The 17,578-nt window shown below is 41.3% G+C and overlaps 4 protein-coding genes and 1 pseudogene across 5 annotated transcripts; 2 read left to right on the top strand and 3 right to left on the bottom strand.

The window, feature by feature from the left end:
* Positions 1-327: 327 nt before the first annotated feature.
* LOC129598690 (uncharacterized) lies at positions 328-1,861 on the bottom strand. The gene is made up of 4 exons (XM_055496714.1): positions 1,756-1,861; positions 1,427-1,685; positions 754-1,104; positions 328-403 (listed from the first exon to the last, which is right to left on the bottom strand). The coding sequence occupies exons 2-4, from the start codon at positions 1,522-1,524 to the stop codon at positions 328-330; spliced, it is 525 nt and encodes a 174-aa protein (XP_055352689.1). The 5' UTR covers positions 1,525-1,685; positions 1,756-1,861.
* A 2,776-nt stretch (positions 1,862-4,637) lies between these two features.
* On the bottom strand, positions 4,638-5,609 carry LOC129598706 (heat shock protein 30-like). Its single transcript, XM_055496735.1, has 2 exons — positions 5,478-5,609; positions 4,638-5,313 (listed from the first exon to the last, which is right to left on the bottom strand). Exons 1-2 carry the CDS (start codon positions 5,558-5,560, stop codon positions 4,983-4,985), a joined length of 414 nt encoding a protein of 137 aa, XP_055352710.1. The 5' UTR covers positions 5,561-5,609; the 3' UTR covers positions 4,638-4,982.
* LOC129598705 (peptidyl-prolyl cis-trans isomerase-like) lies at positions 5,570-6,817 on the bottom strand (annotated as a pseudogene).
* A 116-nt stretch (positions 6,818-6,933) lies between these two features.
* LOC129598704 (smad nuclear-interacting protein 1-like) lies at positions 6,934-9,253 on the top strand. Its single transcript, XM_055496733.1, has 3 exons — positions 6,934-7,206; positions 7,487-8,108; positions 8,790-9,253. Exons 1-3 carry the CDS (start codon positions 7,171-7,173, stop codon positions 9,110-9,112), a joined length of 981 nt encoding a protein of 326 aa, XP_055352708.1. The 5' UTR covers positions 6,934-7,170; the 3' UTR covers positions 9,113-9,253.
* Positions 9,254-9,937: 684 nt separating this feature from the next.
* Positions 9,938-17,204, top strand: LOC129598703 (rho GTPase-activating protein 15-like). 2 transcript variants are annotated; one of them, XM_055496731.1, is made up of 13 exons: positions 9,938-10,573; positions 11,785-12,236; positions 13,245-13,460; positions 13,720-13,911; positions 13,979-14,392; positions 14,510-14,629; positions 14,718-14,819; positions 15,051-15,489; positions 15,812-15,913; positions 15,972-16,178; positions 16,258-16,363; positions 16,511-16,622; positions 16,870-17,204. In XM_055496731.1, exons 2-13 carry the CDS (start codon positions 11,826-11,828, stop codon positions 16,948-16,950), a joined length of 2,502 nt encoding a protein of 833 aa, XP_055352706.1. In that variant the 5' UTR covers positions 9,938-10,573; positions 11,785-11,825; the 3' UTR covers positions 16,951-17,204. The 2 variants fall into 2 exon arrangements, with proteins under 2 accessions (XP_055352706.1, XP_055352707.1); XM_055496732.1 differs by lacking the exon at positions 9,938-10,573 and adding an exon at positions 11,509-11,696.
* Positions 17,205-17,578: the final 374 nt, after the last annotated feature.

Below are 17,578 nucleotides of genomic sequence, written 5' to 3'. Positions count from 1 at the left end.
ATATCGTGTCTTGTCCAGCACAATCACATCCGCATAGTCAGGTTGAATTAAGGTAACGCATTCTTGAAGTTCCATATCTTGAGCGGTGAGGAGGAAGTCGCTGCAGTTAAATTTGAACAAATTAGCTACTATAAACGCTGGTACCTCACTTTATTTTCGTTAACACAATACATGACAGAATCGCTACAGACATGGGGGGAACGAAAGGGCACCGAAGTGCCAACAACAACACGGTGCGAAGCGCCCTAAGGACGCCCGAGAGCGAAAAAAAATTTTGCAAGTAACTAGCTGCAATAATGAAGCCGGCAGCCGGTGTGCAGGGGCTTTTTATAGGCTTAGCGGCGCAAGTAACCCGGATCCGGCGTAGTAGGAGGCAGGCGAGCGGTTGAAGGGCAGAGAGAGGCTGCAAGTTCAGGTGGGCGTTTATCAACAGATTTCTCCCATCAGAGAAATCTTCCCCGTTAACTAAAGCACAGACGTTAAATAAAATAATAAACATATAACAGCGCGCAGCGCATGCTATATTAACAATTTTTTAAAAAGCAGTGACCACAAGTACATATGTTCAGACAATTGTGAATGTGATGCAAAACCGGAAGAACACAACGACAAGTAAAAATATGTTACTGTATGTTAGCGAAATTATTTTTTTCGACTGAATATTATTTTCATATATAATCCTGCAAATAATATGCATGTTGTTGCTATTCTGCTATCCAGTTTTATCTTTTTTTAAAATATCCAAAAACTTACGGAGTATGGTGCGAAAAAAGCCTGACAATATTCGGCTCAATAAATTCGGGCCGCATTATGTAGCCGATGAAAAGTAACTGGATACAATCGCTGCACATAAGGAGCTGATGAACCCGTACGTATTTCTTTTGTTTTGTCCGTCTGTTGGTCACTAAGAAATATTTGACCAGTGTTCGTTTTGGTTTTCGGTATGCATCCGTCCACACGCTTATTCCGTCAATAACTGCTGTTTTGAGGCCTTTCAAAACGTGGTTTTTACATGGGTGTTCTTGTGGTATTAAGGAACAGTCTGGAGAACTAATTGCCGCCGACCATGACCGCCATCCTGCACCGGTCCACCCTTTCTTACCTCTAAAAGCAATGAGAGTCATAGGAATATCATATAAAGTTATGTAAACCCCTATCTGTACGTACAATGGACTGCAAGATTAACTTAAAAGCGGAGGATACCGGCGGTGCTCTGCCGGATATATATCGGCCAGCGTCCGGTTAATTTTGCATTCCATTGTATTCCCGTACATGGACAGATTACGAAAAAAAAATTTTATCATAAGCAGGATGCGGAATGATGTTCTTCTCATGAACGAATGCTGCGGTACATATGTACGTATATACCAACCACATACTTTAATTTCTTGCGATGCCGGAAACTTTCCGGCATTTAAAGTTATACCTCTTTCCTTGGATAATGCGTATTAAGTGCACCTCTGCTGGAATGGAAACAGGGTCAGCTTTCTCCTGCAGAATTTGTGAGCCGAGTAAGGTTCGCATCAGGCTACGGGTAACATTGTGTTTCGCATAAGAATGCCGGGTCAACCACCCATTTTTTGATTTAAATGCGAAAAGATCGGAGGCAAATAACGGACCCCAGAGGTCCACCTGCTCCGTTAGGTGCTGTAACCCATGGAAATTTATGCCGAAATTTTCTGGATCTGAAATGCATGGGAATTTAAGCACGCGTTAGCAGTCACGGTAGGTAATCACGATCAATATATTTCTTACCAAACAAACTTGGGAAGTCATCAGAAAATTTAGTAAGGCTTCGCGAAGCACGCTCAAGGTCATCAACACGGATTTTGGAACTGTTGAGAATCGTGTAAGCATCCACCAAAAGGGATCAGTGGTTAAGGTATTCGTCGGGCAGCAAACCAACCATCGATCGAATAGAGAAATAGAGTATCCAGTTACGGAAATCGGATGCCTTCCACTCTTTGACATTAATACTTTGAGGTATCCGACAAATAGATGGCGGAGGACGAAATGACGATACCGAGAGTTTGTTTGTTGTCTCTACGTACAAATGCAACTGTGCAATGAACTTTGAAAAAGCAATGTGTTTATAATTAAAAAAACCGAAAAATAAGTCTGAGTTAAGAGCAGTTTTTTACGGAGCCCGGAGGAACAACATGATTACCTGCACTTCGTTTAAAATAGTCTGCGCCCCACTAAAAAGATTGTAAACTACAGTAAACTACAGTATAATAAAGCATAAATTGTGCGTTTATTTTGTAACTTTGCATAAAAGTCAATGTATTATTTGTTTATGTACCTAGCATCTAGCTAATTAATTTATGCTTTATTATACTGTAGTTTCTTTGTTAACTTTATAACTCTTCTGTTAGGTGTGATGGAGCGCTGGGCGGCTTATAAAGGAAAAGACGAGTTGAATGTTCAGCAGTATCGTAAGAAAGTAAGCACTATTCTGGAAAAGGCTAAAGCGGAGCGCAAGGCCGAGGATGACCGGAAGCGGGCTGCAGGTGTCGCTTCTAACAACGCGGATGCGGAGCCGGAAGCGGAAGACGGAAGCGGAGAAGCGGAAACCCAGTGGGTATGGACGAGGATGATGGGGATATGGATCCCATGATGCACGAGGACAGCATGGTCGATGCGGCGGGCTATGACGCTACCATCAACGGCCTGATTGGGGACGAATAATTAGTTTCGGTTTTAAGACCACGCCGCTGTTTTATGCACAGGGCACTTGTTTGTTCGCAATTCTCTGTTTTTTTTATCTGTTTCGTGTTGTACTCAATTGTTTGTGGCTGTGTTTGCGTTTACTCAAACGATTTGGTGTCTTTGAATTAATTTTTTGTTTCTACTCGCGTAGCATTTCGAGTCGACATGAATTTCGATGAAAGGTGTTTCATTAGTTTTATTTACCAGTTGAGTCATATTTCTTCGGTTTATTCTTGCGGTGTTTTAGACGGTGCTGAAATCGTAAACGGTTGTATTTTTGTGCAGATTTTTGTCAACTGGGTTATTAAAATTCATTTTTGATCTGGGCGTATCCATAAAACCACAAGCTGGGCTAATTGCAGCCTGCTGCAGCATATGTACAAAAGCCGCTGAAGGCCATATTCTAGGCCGTAATATACGCGTGCAGGCCACCATTTGACCTTTGGCAGCCCTCCGACAGGCCTCTCCTGCGGCCTTTTCCTTATGCCTGAAAAAGGATGCCTGAAAATGGAGGCCTGCACACTGGGGCAAATGGTCATAAGTAGGCCCTGTGGGGGTTAACTGCACAGGCCGCTTTCCAGCATTTTGGATGTCAAATTTTGCGCTGGGGAGTCGCTGACAGCCCAGATGGACATGAAATTAGGATGAGAATCTCAAGACAGTTAATGATAATTAGATATTAAAGGTAATTACCGTAGGTCTCTTATTCTGGTACTAATTTATGTACGTTTTTAATGTGTGCGGATTATAGTAATCAGCATTTTCTTAGATGCGGTTAGCTACGTTTACTGAAAGGCTCAACATAAAAGGTCACTAGAATGACATACAAGTAATAACTGTCTTAGAGAAGCTAATCACGGTGACAATGTTGGAGGACATACGCTTCGGTTTATCGATGTTACCGTATTCGGGAATATTCGGTAAGGGAAGGAAAATGGAGAGAATATGCCACACAGGAATGACCTTCTCCATGGCCATAATACACCGCTTATATATAACAGTTTTCGCAGGAATTAAAAATATGGGTGAGATCAAGGAATCGATGAACGCCGGAACAACTGGTTACTGTATATGAATACGAAGTACACTTTATCAACGGATAATTGGACACTGAGCTGGAATGCTGTATGATCAAAATGTCGTATACAACCATCCCTGCGAGAACAGCAATTTTTACCCACAAACAAATATAGATATTGTACCTTCCACTGCATCAAATTTGGACGCGATAAGAATACTTCCGTGACAAAAAGGAACACTGCTATTGCAACATTAATGTGAGCGCTTCGGAATAAAATAACGAAGTTTGATACTGGGCAGAAAATGCTTGGTGTGGTATATCCGACGTAGTCTTGCCTGCTTGCCCAGATGGCACATCCACAAATAACTTAGGACAACAAGAGCAGTTGTTAATGATGCTGTAAGTGTTTACATCTTCGTCACATTCAATCGTCGCCGTAAATTCCCGCGACTGTTTCGCAAATGTGCTAAAAGTCAGCTGTCTCGTAGGAATTATATACGATCACGGGGATTCAGCAGATATTAGGGCAGGAAATACTCCGAAGTCGCGATCATAATACCCGACAGTACCTGCATATTTACTTGCAAGCTGCAGCATGTTTCCTCGATGTACGCTGTTGTTAGTGTTGTACGAATTGCCTAATTCGCAAGCAGTTTCATTCGGAAATCGAATGTTTTAATTGCGATTAGTACTGGCAAAATTCATGGTGAGCTGAACCCGTGTCTGGATTTCGATTTCAAAGTTGGAGAAGTGCTTCGGTTTCACACATACATATCTAACGCGGATTATTTTTTAAACGGTCATACCAGTATGAAAGATTCTGTTCCTATTCTGGCCTTTACACCGTTAAGATATGTTTTGCTCTAGAACGTAATATTGGGAAATTAAGCAGCCCAAAAGACAACGATTTCCAGAATTGTATTTTATTATAACGCAAAATACAAACAGATTAATTCGCTAAATCAAGCAGCGGACTGTCGATAAATGCAACATGAGACCAGCATCATGATATCATGTACCAGCAGAAAGATCAATCGTTTGAGACCACAAGAAACTCACCATTTCCTCATCAAGATTATAACGGCTAGAGCCGACAAAAAAATTACCAGGGAATTAATTCCATCACTGGAGTTACAAAAAAATGAAACCGTGCGAAACAAACGATAAATAGAGAATTAACTTTTACCATTCAGTCGTGCTGGTCCCATTCGCGGCCGCTTTCTCACTTCTTGGCCTGTTCCACGGCTTTGGGTTATTCATGGGTGATGGGAATCTCCCGGAACTCCTCCTTCTGCTCGATAGCCGGTGCCGTGTACAACGATTCCATATGTAAGAATCCGTCGCCACTAATGTAACCTTTCAGTTCCTCCACATTAACCTCCTCCGGAATTCTAACCGTCATATCAAGCTGACGAGCGCAATGATATTCCCCGTCGGTTTCCTGGCGCTTGGCCTGCACCGCCAGCTGACCGTTCAGCGTCTTCAGCGTAATGTTCTCCGGTTCAAAACCACGCGTGTCGAATTTAAAAAGAACGGGAATGTGGATTGTAATCCCTTTGGTGGACAAGTCTGCATTAATATTCCTAAATGCAACAAGTTATAAGATAAACGTACTGTTACCCTGCACTTGCCGAAATTTTGTACAGTATGAACGCTACAGATACGGTACTATAGTCATTCGAAAGTTAAACCAATCGCGTTCTATACTTTTTAATTTGTTTTTCGTCTTTACTAGTCGTAATCTTACGTCAGTTCTTTGACCAAATTCTGCCGGGTTTCTTGCTTTCCTTTCAGTAGCAGCGTCAGTGAGGTCTCAGTAGCGGCCAGCATAACGATCGACTCTGACTCCCTTTCTATGTAGCGTGCCAATCGAGCCACTTCACCAGCGAGATAGAGGAATACACCAACTGTAGGCAGTGGGCACTTCCATCATATGACCAAACTTCTGCGTGAAAAATTCGGTCGTGACATCTAAACATAATTAATAAAATAGTAAGACCAGAGAAAAGCAAAATGGAATGAGAATGGGCTTTCTGTATGTTTCAAAGCAGAAATGTTATTAGCCGATAACAAATGGCGGAAAGAGGAGAGAAAATATGGAAATGTGAATGGGGATGGAAAATTCAGAATTACGGCAACTCTGATGCTAATATTAGTGGCATAACGGGGTTTCCCAAATTAAACGGAACTCACCTATCTGACAGATGATATTAAATCCAGCATACTTCAGTTCCCCGCAGTTGTCAATAACGACCTTGGACTTGGGTTGGCCGCTCTGAGTGCCCTGCTCTTCCATCTTCTTGACGATGTCCAAGCCCTCCACAACATTCCCGAAGACGACGTGCTTGCCGTCTATCGACTCGGTTGGAGCAGTGCACAAGAAGAACTGGCTGCCGTTGGTGTCGCGTCCCCGGTTTTCAATGGACAGGATACCGTAACCGTCGTGTTTCAGCTGGAAATTCTCATCCTCGAATTTACTCCCGTAGATCGACTTGCCGCAGGGGCCCATTCCTTCCCCAATATCGCCCCCAAAACAATGGGCATTCGGCTTAATCACCAGGGTCAAGGGTTTCGGCCATAATTTCGGCCTTATAGCCGAAACCCTTGACCCCGGTGCACAGAGCGCGAAAATTCTCGGCCGTCTTGGGCACGACATCGGCGCGCAGCTCCATCATGATGCGGCCGGCCTTGGCGTTGTCGATGGTGATGTCCATGAAGACTTTGGGATTATTGGCCATCTTGCTGGGATCGAGGGGGGGAATTCTTGGAGAAGAAGGAGAGAGCGACTCCCGTACGGCGTACCTATGAACAGTGATTGCGGTTTGAGCAGGCGCATGGTAAAATGACTAAAATCATAAATGTATAAAACAAAAGAAAACTAAATGGGAAGGGGATGATGATCCAATGGTTTTTCGGTCAAAACCCTTTGAATACTTACCGCTTACGTGTTTAAAAATAGACCGGTAGGAGGGAAAGAATCAGAGGGTTCCACACTGCTGACAAATTATAAATAATCCACAAACTGGCAAACGGAAACAAAACCAGAAAATATGTTTGTAATACTAGTACACGATACAGTATTGCGAGTGCGATGGCCTGAGGCCTCTGACAACTGACAAGTGGAAAATAGAGCTTTTTTTATGCCGCGGGCGGCGGGAGATGATTCATTTTTTTACTCATGTCAGAAGGTTTTGAGACTTTGAGTGCAATGGCTTGACGCTGCTTTCGGCCGGATGTCTTAATCGCCGGAAGTAAGTAGTCAACAGTTTTGTTTTCATCTGTTTTGTTTCACATTTTAACACGACGTCCGTACGGATATGCTGCTCAAAATCTTCCATGCTTCGGAAATTTACAGTTTTTCTACTTTTCGTAGGCGAATTCGCGAATATTTATAAATTTTTCAAACGTTGGGTTACAGAGAATCGTTATAGCTTTTACTAATGCCTTCCTCACCGAAACACAACAGAGGGAAAGATGTAAGTACGAGGTACCCTCATGGTTGTGATCGTCTCAGATCAGCGTGTGCAATGTCCTATTTGTCCTTTATTGATGTTAGCCGTTTTCGAGGTTCCACTTCCACCGTTCCCATTCTCACTGCCTAATGTGATCTGGGTTAACAGTTTACTGTAACGCATAATTTAAGGAAAAATCAGCATTATTGTAATATAATTATTTGGTGATCGGTGTTTTCGCTCGTGTTGTGTTGGTAGAGGTTGAGCGCTTCTGTTCTTGTTGAGTTTTGTTACTTACTCTTAGGGGAACGAGGTGAGACGGCGCAATTTGGATGCGGATCGGCGACGGTCCCCAGAAGAGCGTTTTGCAAAACGAAGAAGATCGCAATCACCTTCCACATCAGCCCATGACCGCCCTCGAAACTCGCAAACAGAGCGGACGCAGCGTAGACATGCATCTCGGGAACCCAGTGATTCGCATTCCAGGCGAGACGACTCGCACAGGGAACGAGACCGTAGGCACCGTAATACGGACCAGCCAGATCAGCGCCGTAACTCCTCCGATCATCGACAACAAAATCGCGAACGACATGGATGTGAAGGAAGACCCGCGCGTGATCAACGGGAACGCGACCGTAATAATTCGCGGCCCTCCACGGATGCACAGGATGTGCAGACAGGCTACGGTCGCCAGGCTGATTCACCCCCGCCCGAGCCGAATGCTGCAAATGTAAAAACGGAAAAGCCGAATTTCGGATTGTCTGGCAAACTTCTGGAGGACACGAATACGGTAAACGGGGTGGTTATTCAGTATTCACAGCCGGACGAAGCCAGAAAACCGAAAGTACGATGGCGATTGTATCCATTTAAAGGCGATAGCTCCTTGCCCACCATGTACATTCACCGTCAAAGCGCATATCTGCTTGGTAAATACTAAGGACGTATATGTATCTCGTGTAAAATCTCGCTTCTTTTTATGACTGAAGGCCCCTTTAAATTATAGTAAATGAACTTCCCGATTATGGCTGATTTGTTAGAAATAAGTCATGTGGATAAGTTAAAAGTGCAATACCGAATTAATATTTAGCAATAAGAAGAAGACTAGACGCAGTAGTCGAGGCGAAACACTTCAATTTTGTTGTAAGTGCTTTTTCCAGTGGAATTTATTTACCTGTAGAATGAAGGTCTTGTAAAAACGTATTTGCTAATTCGATGAAATATGTTTATATAGACTTACGCCATTTAATACCATTTAATACCATACCATTAATACCATACCATTTAATACCATTTCATACGCCATTTAATACCATTTAATACCATTTAATTTAATATATAGACTTACGCCATTTAATACCATTTAATACGCCGTAATAGTTGGAATAAGATTAGTACCATGATTTATAAGAGTTTTAAATAAAGTTATTGTGCAAAAATAAAACTTCTATCGTTCGCTGCTACTTTGTCTTTATTCGGAATTTCGGAGTGTATGCTGACAGTAGGTTTTGTCATTTTGATAGTACAGTATGCATACAGTAGATTTTGATATTGCTTATGTTCATGCACTAAATGTTCGGTGAACAAAATATATGTTTCTCTCATGTCAGGTCGAGATCGGCGCGTCGTAGACATTCCCATTGACCATCCATCCTGTTCCAAGCAGCACGCGGTGATTCAGTACCGTCTGATTCCAGCTGAGAAAGAGGATGGGACAGTCGTTCGACGAGTGAAGCCCTACATCATAGATCTCGGTTCGGCTAATGGAACATCCGTGAATGGAAAGCGCATTGAAGCCCAAAGATTTGTAGAGCTATTGGAAAAAGATGTCATAAAGTTTGGCTTTAGCTCAAGAGAATACGTGATGCTGCATGAAGGCAGCAAAGACGACGAGTATCACAGTGATGACGAAGATGGCAACAAATCCAGCTGACATGGGGGTTAGCGCTAGTGGGCAGATGAATTATTTTCATTTTTTCATGTTTTGTTTTTGGATTACGATATTGCTACTGTAAATTGGCTTTTTCCTGTACATAATGGATAACTTTGTTGTACGGACCAGTGTATTAACAAATGATGATGTATCGCATAAGTAAGATGGGTCATTTTGGAATTTAACTTAAATCTAAAAGATAGGGTATAAAAACTATACTGTATCACTTACACGTGTGGACTAACGGTTTATTCTAAAATTACGGTAGTAGGTAGAGTAGCGAGAGAATAGAATTCTCGATATCTAATGTTTGTTACTGACATTTAAATATAACTTCTCCTGTTACTATCGTAACATTTGTGATTTGTCACCACGGCATCGGAAGTTCAAGCCGGCCTTCTCTTATCCGAAAGTCACTTTATATGTAGAGTTTGTGCGCATAAGCCAATGCACTACAGAAATGTGCACAAATATTGAATTATTTGCAATAATTAGAGCCCATGTGTGGCATTTACCGGTATTTGATATTTGACTTACAGTATTAGTCGGAATTGCAATGCACTTTTTGTGATATTTAAAAATTAAAACCGAATTTGTAGAAATAAACGTGAAAAGTATTCAGCTTATGCCGTTCGCTCGATTATCGATACGAATACCAGCTTCGTAGCAGTGAAGCGAAATATCAAAATTTAAAATTCAGCAATATATTTATCTTCACAAGGATTTCTATCTTTAGCGTAGCGTAGTGACTCACGTCTGGCACGGCCTCGAGTCACTGATCGTGAAATGAAATGAATCTCTTGTTCAATAGCGCAGTTAGTGTTTTAGCAAAAGAATGAAAAGCTGATAAACGTGCTATATTTTTGTGCTACATGGCTAGCATGAATCTTATTATTTTAATTTGTTGTCACATTGTCAGAGAGCATCATCACTACCTATTGATTGATCAAGAAATATAGGATATTTCATCTACTAAGAAACAGTGCTCGTTACGTCTAGCTCTCCGTATATTACGTTATGCTCCGCGGCCCATCTATGCTGAATCAAGCATAACAGGTGGTTGTCTTCACGTTAACATTTCTCCATCGCTGAATGATCGTCGCCTTCTCCCAGCAAGTACTCATGACAGTCTCGAGACTCGTGTAACCTGTTTTAACTTGTAAGGGTTTGTTGACGAAGGACCTTCGGCATAATCGCAATTAACCTGAGCTGCGTTTGACGACGGCTCTGGCTTTTTAACTTCAATGTGGGCCAGCAAACTGTAAACGTGATTTTTCTGATGATTGCTCCTGCTCCTCTCATCGTGATGCTGTGGAAAGACAGCCAGACACAATTGTAGTATTATGTAGTTGCACTGGATATGATATTGTGCTACCTGCTGGGAAATTTAGCTCTTCAGCTCATATTTTATCAAAGTGTTGTGGGATTCTGGACACCTGAAAGGCGAAATTAAAGCTATAGGTGAGTCGTAAGGATTGCCGATTACGCATCACATACTATAAAGCACATATTAAAAAACCTAATTCAATAGTGTTGTCTCCTGTTGAATTAGGTTTTATAATAGTAATATGTGATGATTGTATTAACTGAATATTTTAATATAATGTATGTTGTATTGCTGCATATATTATTATTGGGCTTTCAGCTGTGGAGTTTATTATTCTGGTCTTCGTTTAATATTTTCATTATTAGCATAACTTTGTTACGCAACATTACCTGTAGGTAGTTTTTTTCCTGCACCGTGCATATCTTATGTTGATACTCGTATTTTATGATTTAATTACTTAATTTAATTGTTGCTTTGTACTGATAAGGATTTTGGGGTTGTGTATGTTTGCTGGTCATTCTGACATTGCTGCTCCGGTAAAAAAAGATAAAGACCGTATAAGTTAAAAATTTAAAGTATTATGAAGAGTATTATAATTGTAAATTGCTCTAGTCGGTTTATGTTTTATGATCGGTGCTGTTGCTAACTTGCGAGTGGTGCACAGCTGTAATAATCGTGCACCATTGCTTGATGGCTGTGATATCTAAAAAGTATGTTGTTATCTCATATTCCATATCTGAATTTATAGTGTGCAGATATAGGTTTTTACTACAGCTGTCTGTACAAATAGTGATAAACGTTTGCGTAGTTTAAGGCATTGTGGTGTTTCCGGGTGATTGATTGCCGTAAACTTTTCCCCATGGGCCACATGCTTGTACGGTTTTGCTGCAACCAGTTGTGAATTGTTGAATTAGTTTGATGGTACATTTTGAAATTCAGTTTAATAATTACGCATGATTGTATCGCTAAATCGTACTCGTGTGAACTCGTTATGTCAGCTCGTCTTCTTTATGTGTCTCCTATCTGCGAAATCGTAATAGTACCAGTGCGCTAACAGGCGATTCGGACTAGTGGTTTGTTACCATACCCAACTAATCGTGCTAGTTTTTCTGCTATTGTTGGATTTCAGAGTGAAAATTACCGTAACCGTAACGCAGACGCTGCAAAAACACGTTGATCGTGGCTTGTCAGAATCGGGATTTGGACAGTTAGATTTGCTATAACGAAGTAATTTCAAGCTTATGCAAAAATGCGCGTGTAAGTTTTACATACTTTCTAGTTTGCTCTAATTTTTTAAATTTCTAAGATTTTCGTTTGCCTTATTAATTACAAGTTATTGTTTCAGACTAAAAAGACCGGGCACGGCAGCGTAGCGGTGCTTACTGTATGGGAATGACATCCTCTGTCCGCGTCGTATCCGATTACCATTACTCTACGGTGGAAGGACAACCTGTGCATTTACATATTGGTGATCGGTTTCAGTTATTGAACAAAACCAGTCCAACCTGGTGGCATGTGCAAGCTGATAGTGGACAGTTACCGTTTTATGTTCCGACGCATTGTGTGGAGGAAATTGTGCATAGCATTACACTGACGGCGCGGCGAGGTGTTTCCCGGTCGGAGCCGGCACTGCTGGATCGAATAGACTCTTTTGATGACCAAGCAGTGGAGTATTACTCGGACACCACCACCACGAGCGATGAAGAACGCGGAGAGTGCTTTGACAACCCCGTTTATGCACTACCCAACATTGTGCTAAATGAGAATGTCGATCTGTCCAAAGGCACATCCGAAGACGTAAGTTAACCTGCGGAGTGGATGGAACTAAACATTTTATTTGTCCTCATAATTTCCATTTAGCAGCAAAAATAATAAGATGGTGATCTGTTTGAAATTGCATTACGAGAATACGTGTAAAGTATCTCATTACTTTTTTCTTAATAATATCTAAGGCGTTGCTAATCGCTTTATCCTTCGAAAAAATATTGGCTGTTATTTCACATATGAGCGATGAATATTTTAATTTTAATTCGGTACCTCGTATTCGGTGCACGACTTATTGTTTGCTATGTAAAGTTGGCTGCTTTCTAGCGGGTGGCGGATTTCAGTATTTTTGTTCGGCACCTTTCAGCGAATCAATTTTCGCACTTAAGATAACTTTCATCAGTTTTGTTAGGGATAGTTTGCTCGGCGTTTGTTCGTGGACGGCAAAGAGATGCGCCAAAATGCGTTGCGGCTATAGTTAGAGTTGGCATATCTGTTGATGAACTTGATGGTTGAGTTTTGTTATTATCCGAGGTCAGCGAACTGTTCGTCCGTATGACAGCAATGCGAACTTTCGTTTTTTATCTGGTGTCTCCTATTAATTGTCGGTAGTTTGTCGCCGACACTTTGCCCAATTAGTAGCTTGATTTCCGCATCTAAATGCGTGTCGATTAACTAATAGCCTGCGACTTTCTGTCAATGCGGTTTAACATAAGTGATCCAATTTAAGCAAATGTAGTGAAGATGTTTTTAGATCGATTTTCAGTAATTGACACCTCGATGTTACGTGATTTCGCATGTGATATTAATTGATCAAGTTCGCGTCGTTACATTAATTTTGTCGTAATTATTTTATGTTTATACAACCAGTATGTCGCGGTATTAGCTTGCTCGTACTGATAGTACTGATGCATGGCGTGGTTTGGAGAAGTCTAGAGAGATTTATTAGATCAGAGAGCTTCCGGCATTACGCATTGTTTTGAAAAATTGTATTTACTTGTAATCCTTTAATCTGAATTTTACCTGCACGCATATTTGCAGGAAAAGGGCTCTGACTCGTCTTATCCTGAATACGTTAACATGAAGCATACCTTACACTCTGCACCTCCTTTTCCTAATCCAAACGATGTACCCGTTCGCACGGTCGAAGATTGGGAGGAATTCGAAGATGCACTTGGTCGGAGATATTATTTCCATCCACGCAGTAACGCATCGTCATGGAAGCCCCCTCGAAAAGTGATGCAGCTACATAGTGACGTGAGTTTTCGGCGAATAGGCCTAATTTTATAAAGATGTACATATTCTGAGAAAACTTAAATGCGATGTTGGCACTTTAGGAGAGCTTTTTTCCATCAGCAATCCCTACAGATATGTTAGCATATTAATTTAACTGTTTTGCCTTGGTTTTCTGTCGTTATTAAATTTTTAGGAGTGGAGCATATTATAAAACATTTAATAGATACTGTGCCACAGCCTTATGATTTTCGATGGTGGACGCAGTTTATTTGGTTTTTAGTCTAATGTGACACCGAACGTAGAACCAATTGTGATGCCTGTTGTTGCGGCGGAAACTGTGCAATTGCGACTGCAAGGTGATCTGTCAGTCAACACGGATTATCAAGACAGTATTTCAAACACTCCTGTCAACAACAACAACATCGCCGTTGTCGAATCAGAGAGCCGAGTGACAGCGATTATCTACAGCGATGTAATTTGATTGATTCTCGGTGCATACTAATACCTTTGTTGCGGATTAATTGCATATTTACTTTCAGCTTCCGGCATCGCCCAATCCGATACCGAATGGCAGGCCTATTGGTTCTCTGCGTCGCTTGATTAGGCCTGGAAAACTAGCGGCGGATGTTCAAGGTCGGGATGTGGAAGATGTGAATGCTGGCCGAGATTTGGACAACGAAAAGGAGAATACCGCGGAGTCAAGCGCACCGAAGGCAGCCACATTACCGATACCACCGAAGCGTCCACCGCCCAGTAAAGATTTCAATGAATTACGCCAAATTATTGCCAATAAAATGTCGCACACGGATCGGTCGATTCGGGCCCGCTCAGTGGTTGTGCTAAACGAAGCGCATCTATTGGAGCTTGACAAACTTGGAGCTAAACCGGGTGCAATTAGGAACTCCAGAACACTGCCTACGATGATTCTGGGAAAAACTTGGAAGTCGGATAAGGTGCAAATTGTTGGCAATGAGCTCACTTGCAGTTTTTTTTTATAGTTTTTTGTTGTTGTTAGCCGTCATAGAGTTTGTAAGTGTATTTCGGCTCATTTTTTGTGGTGTCATCTTCAGGGTGGGATTTTACAAGGATTTCTCAATGTGACGAAGTTTTCAGAAAATGGGCGTCGAGTCAAGAAACAGTGGCTACCGGCATTTGTTGTTCTTATGGATAATTCTTTGGTGGTTTTTAGGGTATGTGCGGTAAAGTTGGCCGACTGTTATTTAGATTTTTCAGATTGAAGTTCAAGTATTTTGTAAATTCACGCTTGTTTTCTTGTAGCCTCCTTTTGCGTTGGATCAATCGCCAGAGATTAACATGGATTTACATGGTGCGACGATAAAATGGTCAAAGGAAAAGTCACATCGCAAGAATGTGTTTGAAGTAAGTAGTTGTCGAGCAGATTAAAAAAAAGGTGAAACTGCTTGTTGCACTAGGCAGTTTTATCAGCGACGCGTTGGCTATCGATTGTGAACAGTTTGCCCTAATTTCTGTTTTTCGTTATCGTATTATGACCAGAAAGAAAATAGTCATTCTTTTACGATGACACACCAGACATTTATATGGTATTATTTAACCTTTGTAGAACAACACTCATAAGTTAATATTACACAGGTGGCTGCATCAGATGGATCCCAAATCTTGCTCCAGGATGATAACAAGGCCACTTGTCAAGATTGGGTGAACTGCATAGTGCAGACATTGGCCCGTTTACCAGCGGGCAGTGACGAATTTGTCCCTGTTCGCGTACTTCCAGCCCAGACTGATCAGACTAGTAGTAAAGTGGAACGGCCGTTATCCCCGCGTATTGCTCGCATTTTATCACGCACACGATCGACTAAAACCCGTCCCGACGGCTTTCCTCCCCCCTCCCAGGAGGAACTCGATCTCCCTGCGGCTGTGAGCGCAGTTGTCAAGAAGAAAAAATTGCCGACGGAAGAAATTGCCGTGAGCGATATCAAAGTGAAAAAGTTGAAAATTATTGAGAGATTGAAGAATTTCTTCAGTCGCCGACCAACCCTGGAAAGCCTGAAAGCGAAAGGCATAATTCGAGGTGACCTGAATGTTTGGCATAAAACCTTGCGAAGGTTGTTCATATCGCTTTTGAATAGACAAATACGAATTCATCGGGAGGTTTTATACATTTAAAAGGTTTGAGATCTGGTGATGGTGCCTTTTTTATAAGCTAAGTTGGTGATTTTTGGTACCTGATATGTTTTACATGTAACTGGTGACGAATTTATTCTTAACGATGTGTCAGTTATGACGCAGGCGTTGGTAAGTGAGGAAATTATTTATATAGGTAAACGCTCGTATAATAACTAACAGTCAAAGATGACAGCAAATAATTTTAAATTACGAATTGTTTTTCTTAGATGGTCCTGTTTTCGGCTGCAACTTTCTGAAGCTATGCGAACATGAGCAGAGTAACGTTCCTGCATTTGTCAAGAGATGCGTAACGGCTATCGAAAAGAAAGGTTTGCTTTTGGCTTCGTTCGCGTCTATTCCGCTCGATATTCATTAAAACGTATTCAGATTTGTGCACCGACGGAATTTATCGGGTCAGCGGCAATTTGTCCCAGGTCCAGAAGCTACGGTTTCAAATTGATCAGGATAAGTATAACGGGATGGAGAGCGAAGAGGATGTTAACGTTCTGACTGGACTTTTGAAATTGTTTTTTCGCGAGCTGAAAGAGCCGATGGTCCCTTTTAACCTTTATGATCCGTTGATGAAAGCCAACAGTATGTTATAAAAAATGCAGTAGACCATCGGTATTCTTTTGTGGCCATCATGATGCTTATTTCGCACGTTGCGTTGCAGAAATACCGGACAAATCCCTGCGCGAAAAGAAATTTAAAGATTTGGTCAACCAGATTCCTGGCCCTAATTGCGAGACACTCCGTTATCTGTTTCAGCACCTTCACAGGTTTGCCCGAGACGCAGAATTAAAGCTGTATCGTGTTTTTGGTTTTCCCCTTTGATTATCAGATGTGGTTAGGTTGATGACGCTGCTTCCAGATTGTATTATTATACTTATAATTATCATTTAATTATTGCTATCTGGCATCCATAGAGTGTCTCAGTACGGAGATCATAACCGGATGAAACTGGGAAATCTGGCCATTGTCTTTGGACCCACACTCATGTGGCCGGAAACACCTTCAATGAACTTAGCCACCGACATGGTAAGGAACTTCTGTAGATTTTTGTCGTCAGTTTTCATAGGCTGTATTGTATTTCTGTTGTGATTTTTCGAAACGCACTTAGACTTTATAATTATGCTATGAAGGTTGTAAACATTGAAATTTTCGCTACTGGCGAATTCATCTACCACATACGAGTAAAATAACGATTAACTGTTCGCTTGTATTCGTAATAAGTGATTTTTTATGTTTGAAATGTGGTTCGATTATTAAGTGTGTGGTTGTTTAGCTTTGCCAAAATCAAGTTGTGGAGCATCTGCTGCTGAATTTTTATACGCTGTTCGAGAGCTCTTCGAGTGGGATATCATGATTGTTGTTAATACTCCAGTCTTTCACGCGATCGATATGGCTGTGCGTTTAGTTTTGCCTACAATGTTTTTCCGTTGTTTGCATGTGCAACCGTTAATTTGCCTCCTGCGATGGATGACCTTCTTATGATTTGGGACCTTAATAGTTGTTTTAAAAGCAATAGTATTTTCATTTTTTGAGTGCTCCCCAATGCAGCTATTTTTACAACCAAAGTTCTATTTGTAAGCGATGTAAATAAAGTTTGCTTCATTGTTCCTGCCAGTGTCATTAATGTTTCAGCGTTGTGAGTTGCAACAAATGATTAAAAATCATACGATAATTATTTGATATTTGATCTGATAGCCAACGTGGATATTTTAATAAAGTGTGCGGGATTGCTTCGTATGTTACTTCTGTGACCGCTTCGGGGAACAAAGTGAAGTAAACCGTTTATGTGCATTAATGTGGAAAATCAGCGTTGTACCAGTATTTCCGAGTTCTACTTGTGGAATCTGTGGCGTAGATTATATATAAAGTGTGCTTAGTTGAACACTCTTGAATTTGTTCACAAAGCATTGGTTCAGTGATATTTAGAAACAATTTAAAGACACACCACTTTGTGTTTTAATCGTAATTTTGCACGAAAATTG

This window comes from Paramacrobiotus metropolitanus, unplaced genomic scaffold (genome assembly GCF_019649055.1).
Source record: "Paramacrobiotus metropolitanus isolate TYO unplaced genomic scaffold, Prichtersi_v1.0 Parri_scaffold0000127, whole genome shotgun sequence".
NCBI classification, from domain to species: Eukaryota; Metazoa; Tardigrada; class Eutardigrada; order Parachela; family Macrobiotidae; genus Paramacrobiotus; species Paramacrobiotus metropolitanus.
The sequence above is the reverse complement of the archived record's forward strand: the minus strand, read 5'-3'. Positions and strand labels throughout refer to the sequence as shown.